We start from the raw sequence: 7,002 nt of genomic DNA on the forward strand, positions 1-7,002 counted from the left end.
GGAGTTTGGGCCTGAGATGTAGCCCGGCGACCAGCTGCTTCTGAGACAGCCCTATGTGTCGCTGGTGGCTGTGGCTGGTACCACGGTGGTTGAAGGGGCTGGGAAGTTGCAAGGCATGTTTGACAGAGGGGGACAGATTTGGTGACTTTTGGGTCACACCTGGGTGGTGGAGCAGAGAGAGGGGTGGGGGATGGCAGAGGGTCACAGCAGCTCTGCCACTGTTTTCTGGCAGAGCTTTTAGTCCAAGATAGCAGATCAGGCACGTATTTTACCACTGCATCCAGGCCCACTGTGGTTGCTCCCTGCTCCCCTTTGTTCGCGTGGCTGTGGGAACCTGGCACCCGCTCCCTCTCCCAGTCCCCAGAGCTGCAATCCTCTTTTCCCACACACCTCTCCCATAATACACCCACTTCCTGCGCTTGGCTTCCACGCTGGGGCGGTTTGTCCAGAGGCAAGCTCACCGTGTCAGCATGTGTTCGCAGCCTGCTCATGCCAGGGTAATTAATACTCACTTTGCAGTTTTAATTTGGGTTCCCTTTAAGTTGAAAGCAGCATGCTGCTCTGTGCCAGCCTGCCTGGCCAGAGGGAATCGGGTTGTCCTGGCCTTATGCAAACTGGAAGCTGCACATGCCCAAGTACGCACCATGTGCCACCTCTGCGAGAAGTGTGGTACCTGGAGTTCCTGGCCCGAAGGGAGGAGGACTGCGAGGGCAGCCGGCTGCGATCCCTCTGGAAGGAGAGTGTTCCTGCCACACAGGGAGAGCTGGAGAGGGGAAGGTGGGGAGGAAGGAGAGGAGAAGGTAGTGTTGCTTGTGTACAGACCAAAATTGTTAAGGACCCTACTCGGATGCGGTTGAGAGATTTTAGGGCCACATCATGCCTTGTCTGTGTCTGTGCTTGCTTGGAGCTCTTCTTGTGCCTGTTCCTCCTCCCACTCAGGCACACATGGACCCTGTGGTGTGTGCAGGGAAGAGTAGGCCATTTTGTGTCAGAAGGAGAAAAAGCAGGGACAAGACACAGCTCACTAGTAGTGGGATGTGGGTTCATTCACTTGTTCCTAAGAGATCTGTGTGGCCTTCAGAGCATGATCTTCACTGGGATCCTGGAGTGGTGAGTTCCCCAAGTTGGCCAGAGAGCACTGATAACCTGCCCCTCAGAATGACCTATCTGTCCCTTTTCATTCTGCAGCCTCCTTCCTTCAGATTGTCAGGCAGGCAAAATCAAAGCTTGCAGGCAGTTTTCTCAAAGATGTGTGAGAGAGAGGAGAAGAAAGGCTTATCATGCTGGTGCCAGCAAGGACCCATAGCTGAAACTGGCCTGTTTCTGCTTTTGGGCAAGTGACCAGCAAGCATCTGCTAGGCCCTTTGAACTACCTTCCAAAAAAGTTCAATGTTGGTGGCACCTCTCTAAGTATGGTAGTTGCCATCTGACAACTCTCTGCACACACTGCAAGTGTTTGATAGATATTTTTTTAATTTCTTTTTTTTCCATTCTAAGAACAACAGTGATGTGTTTGTAAACTATTGAACTGCTCTTTGCAATGTGGTTGCATAGAAGGAAGTAGGTGTTAAGCAGCCTTATGTTGGTGGAGGAAGACAGGCCTTTCTGCCTTTTAGGGAAGGGTGATGGAGAACACAGGAAAACAGGGCTAACTGCAAAGTTCTTGTTTTCCTTGCCAGAGCAGCATTTGGAGTTGACCTTTCCTTTTCTTGGAAGAAAAGGGAGAAGAGTAGTCTTAAAATGAAGTTCTGTTATGGTCTATGTTCTAGCTATCACCTGAAATTAAACTGCATATGAACCCCCGGGGGTGGAGGCGAGACTTTCTGGAGGGAAGGGGTTTGCCTTTGAAAAGTTATTCTTTCAGTTGCTTGAGGTTTGTGACTGGAATAAATTGTCACAGGCCCTGTTGGAGTTAATGAAGAAGCAGTTAAATGTGAATTGCTGCTTTACTGGAGGAGCTGGTCCTGCTTGTCAGTCACTATTTCTTGAAAACTGCCAGAAGCGAGACTGTAATTGAAAGGAAATCACCTCTCATCAGAAGGTCACAATGCCTAGATGTTAATTAGTTCATCCTGGCTGTGATGTACATATTATGCACAGGAGAAACAGAGGCAGAGATGATGGGAAGTGGCTTGGTCAGGACCGTGTCCAGAATTACAGATGTAGCTAGCAGCAGGCATGAGGGTCCCCTTCCCTTGCTCACAGCTGATGGTTTCACACATCAAACTTGAAATGTCACCAGTTTCTTTTCTAACCACCTGGCAGGGGTGAGAGGAAGGAGGACAAAGTGGAATTAAAAGCAGTGTACCTGTAAATGCTCCACTGTGGAGTCAGACAGCCTTTACTCTCTGTGCCCTGCCTGAATATCGGTACTACCTCTGGCTCTGTCCACTCCTGGGCAAGGCGACTGTCTCGTAAACAGGCAGCTTTGCAGGCAGGCATCCGTCTCTGCCAAGGTTCTTCTGGGGATTTATTTATTCCTTTCCACACAGGGTGGTGGTGGGAATCGGATGCGCCTTTACAACTTGCAATTACATGGTGCCTTTCATCCCAAAGGACTTTTAACAAGTGAGTCTACAGACTGCAGAGGGATCATTCACCCACCACCAAGAGGCATCCACCACTGGAAGGCAGCATCCTTTAAACAGAGCTCAGCAGCATTTCCCAACCGCCGGGCCCCAAGGGTAGGAAAGAAGGGACTCCTGTGTTGGATTGGCCCTGAGTAGGGGACGGGTTGGCAGAGTGCGCAAGCTGATCCGATTTTGAATCCTGCCAGGATACTAGAGCTCTTATGAAAGAGGACCAAAGAGTATTAACGCAGGGCTTAGTTTTGTGTCACCCCTAGCACACCACTCCCTTCTAAGACATTGTTGCATTAGGTAACTTCATTTCCCCCCTCCTGTGGGGACTGTCATTCCCACAGCTGAAAGCATGCTTGGAGCTGTGCTTGCTTTTGCTTTGTCCGAAGAAGACAACCATGCTTCTGTGGAATCATGAGTCCAAAATTAAGTTATTTCACAATCTGTATTTGGGATATTTTCCCAGACTTCGTAGGGGTAAGGGATGGGTTTCTAGGAGGAATGTGGGTTTGTATTAGTAGACTTATGTTTACCTGTTTATCTTCTTTCTATGTACTTTTTCCTTGCTGAAACATAGTTATGTTACAGATGGATTTATGGAGCAGTTGCCTATTTCTCTGTTTTGTGAGGGCTGCTAATATGATTCAAATTCTGCATTTCTGCTGTGGTGTTTAATCTCACTTGTCTTCTTTGAGGCACCTACATCCAGTCACTTATCTGTACCATCATTAAGTGTACTTCTTTGTTAATGTGCTTCAGGTATGTTTCAAGCCTGGTTGCTTATTTACCACCTGTATTTAATGGTGATAATGCAATTGGTGACTACAGTACAGATTTTCAAGGGTGTATATGGAGGCATGTATATATGAGGGAATTATGTGTCTGGGTGCATGCTGACAAGCACGTGTGACCGAGGTGGTCTGCGCATAGTTGCTTGAAACGTGTGTAACACAAGCTAGCTTCCTTTGGCGCTCCTCTAACTCAAAAGAGGCGTACAGTGAGGCAGCATGGGTGTCTGCAGGTCCTGAAACTACCTTCTGCTCCAGGCAGTTGCATGAGCAAGTGATGAGCTGTGCTCCCTTGGACTGTCCCCTGGATGCTGGTGGAATTTGGGCCTTGCTTGTCTTGAATTATGATGTGAGCGGACAAGATTTGTACGAGCGGGGACAATTCTCCTTGCGATTCCCACGTCAGGAGGTCTGTGTGTGCACAGAGGGATGTGGACAAATGACCAGGAACGTGCGTGTGTATTGGGGAGAACCTGAGGCACGTGAGAGCAGGTGAGCATGGGTGTGTGTGACAGAGCACGCATCCAAACGTGTGCACCCTCCTGCCGGCAGCCGAGGGTTTGTATCTCAGGCTGTTCTCCAGCTGTGTAAATACATTGCTTAACAAATTGAGGGCTCTGGTTAATGATTGCCATTAGCGCAGGGCCCATATTAGGCTCCATTTTGTGCGAGTTACCCAGCTGCCCGAATGCCATTAGAGTGAACGCACCGGCCTTTAATTTCAAGCGTGGACTGTTTGTGCTCTGAGAAGCCTCTGCAGGGGCTGTCAGGCAGGTTTATGGCAAGCTCCCTGGGGGCCTGCTGCAGCAGCAACAACTCTTAACAGCCTTCCGTAGTCAAAGCGATGTCCCAGGCATCGCAGGCTGGTGCTGGGCGCCCAAGGGGAAGGGCAGGCTGGCTAGGACACTTGCCCAAACTACAGGGAGGCAGCTGGCCCAAGCGACGGGGTGGGAGGAACGTGTTCTCCTCTTTGGCAGCCAGCCCTATCCGTCTTCTTTCTGGGAATATATCTACAGAGCTTTGCCTTGTGCTAGTCATCAGAGCCAGACCACCACATGCTGTGATGCCAAATGGTGTCGTGGACTAAGCCAGATCAGGCCTGGTCATCTGTAGCGCAGGATATGAGCTCTGAAGAAAACATGCTCTTCTGCAAGAAGAGAGTGGAGTGATTTGGTGCCGGTGCTCTTCCTTCCCTCCAGCAAGGTCCCTAGCGGAGGTGCTGCCCTGTCAGTCCTGGAGTAGGTGCAAGACAGACCCATACTGCTTAGGGTTATAAATGGCTGCGGATCAGTCAGGGTGTTGCCATGAAGGAGGGCAGTTGCATTACTGCCTCTCCTGTTACTGCCTGCAGTTGCACACACAACCCTTCTCACTCTGCCCTCGTCTGCTGTTGTGGTGGCTGCACTGTTGAAAGCCAATCATTTCTTGTGGCTGCTTGAGAGGTGCCATGATGAAGAGGCAAGGATTGGGTGCAGTTTGAGCCTTACTTGCAGCTGCCCGACCACTTGTGAATCTCTGTATCCTGCTGTGTCTTCTCACATCCCTGTCTTTTGCCTCAGCCTTTATCCTGCGCCCGTCTCCCTTGCAGTGCCCTGGCAAGGCTCTCTGCCCCACACATTGGCTCCAGAGAGAAACCCCAGGGCACCTTACCAGGCTTTGAGTGGGGAGTTTTGTGGATGACTTTCATTTGTCCTCTGGACCCGTCTTTCCCCAGCCTCTTCTTCATCTGCCGTCCGCCAGAAATGAACTGATTCAGCTGCCTTCTCTAATCCTGTCTGGCATTTCAAAATGGAGAGGACTGCCAGGTTCTTTGTTCCCATTCCCTCTTGGCACTGGCAGGGGACCTTCTCTGCTCTGGAGAAGGACAAATGTGCTGATTTATTCTGCCCCTTAGCTTTGAATAGGGGTTGCTATGTTACCCTCCAGCTCTGAGGCTTGCCAGAGCACACACCATATATAACCCCACAGCAGGTGGCTATTGAGTAAAGGCCCTTAAATCTGCCTCTCTTGTTTCTTGTGCTGTTGGCCAAGGTGTCAGGGGGATGTAGCAGGGCATGATTTGCTGGCTGAAACTCCAGGCACAGCTGATGCCAAGCACCATGTTGGCATCTTCCATTCTCAAGTGCCCATCTTAATTTGCAGAGGAGGTACCAACTAAGCAGGAACACGGTGCTGAGACTGGCTTTTAAAGAGGCCCTTTCTGACATGAAGGGTGCCCCATGGGGCTGAGCTGTGACCAAGACCCTGGAGGTACAGGCTTCCAGATCTTGCTGCAGTGACTGCAGCACTGAGGGCCTGGCTTGGATGCTTCCATAGCACGCTCTAATTTGGTATGACTGTTTGGGTAAGCTCAAACATTTGAGCAGCTTTCTGATGAAGCACTTGAGGCACTTCACTGTTTGCAGCTTATATGCGCACTGACTTTGTCCTTCTCTTTATTCCCCTGCAGAGCACCAACGGAGGCCGTCCGCCGCCCCACTTTGTGTATGATCCATCCACCTTTGCCTTTCGTTCCCTCAGCACCTTGAAACCGCTGAGCCCGATAGCTCCAGTGGAAGAACCGTCATGTGCCTACTGAAGGAGTTTCTCCAAAAACCTCAGGAACTATCAACCGACCACCTGCCTGGCAGGGAGAAGGGGAGGTGGTGATACTCAAGGGGATGGGTGGGAGAAGGGAACAATGACACATCTTTGCAATACAGCCTCTCTGGCAGCAGGAAGCATATGGCTTTGCAGCAGAGCCTGTTTTCATACGATTGCTGTATCTGAACAGTGGCAAAGGGAGAGATTTTTGTCTCTCAGGGCAAAACAAAACAATCAGGTCCACAAACTGCAAGGGCAGCCACCAAGGCAGTGTCAAACATGGGGATGATGGTAGTTGAAGATATCCCTGAGGGGTTCAGGGGCTAGTATGGCCTACGTGGCAGCGGGGATGAGTGATCAGGGTGTGAAACCAAGTCCAGTCAGTTTCCCAGGAGTACCTGGGTCTACAGTGCTTTGCTATAGATCTGACCCTTCTCAATCAGAAGTGACCTCAGGACTGGAGACAGAGGCTGTACAGGGCTGCCTGCAAAACAAGAAGATCCCTCTCAAAGATTGTTATAATTGCATTCACTTCAAGCTTTCTTGAGTGGAAGACCCCCAGGAGAGGGAGGTGGGAGGGGGTAACTGGCACATCTGGCTGTGTGTTCCAGCTGGTCTGCTGGCATCTCAGTGGTATTGCCTAAAATGGGATTGAAATGGGAGGCATGAGACTTACACTTGTAGATCAGGGGTTAGAATAAAATTCTGGAATGGAAAGTCTGTGTTCAGCCACCCAAGAAAACACAGTGCCTACCCTCAGTCCTCTCATCATTATCAGAGAGAAGAACTTAAGGGTGACTGTGTGCTCTTGGGTCTCCTCTCTGCTGAGGCTGTCTGTGTTCTGGGATATGCAGCACTTCTCCATAGCATTCTCCCAATACCCTGCTGCCCTAACATGATGCTGAAGGTAACTGGTATCACCAAACTCAACCAAGTCTTATGTCTCCAGCAAGCTTTTGACTCCCCTGTTATGCTGGCTATTAAATTCAGGTAGACTCTTCTTCTATCAGTGGAACAAGTATTCCCAGATGTAGCATGAAGTGGGAGAGAGA

The 7,002-nt window shown here is 50.2% G+C and overlaps 1 protein-coding gene across 1 annotated transcript in view; it reads left to right on the forward strand.

Moving 5' to 3' along the window:
• LOC104165509 overlaps positions 1–5,945 on the forward strand; it is a 54,477-nt gene extending 48,532 nt beyond the window's left edge. Inside the window, exon 5 of the mRNA XM_009705157.1 lies at positions 5,817–5,945. Within this exon, the coding sequence (XP_009703459.1) occupies positions 5,817–5,945 (129 nt within the window). The remainder of the gene's footprint in view (positions 1–5,816) is intronic.
• The last annotated feature ends 1,057 nt before the right edge of the window (positions 5,946–7,002 follow it).

The sequence above is a fragment of the Cariama cristata genome, unplaced genomic scaffold, assembly GCF_000690535.1.
Source record: "Cariama cristata isolate BGI_N322 unplaced genomic scaffold, ASM69053v1 scaffold7548, whole genome shotgun sequence".
Taxonomy (NCBI): Eukaryota; Metazoa; Chordata; class Aves; order Cariamiformes; family Cariamidae; genus Cariama; species Cariama cristata.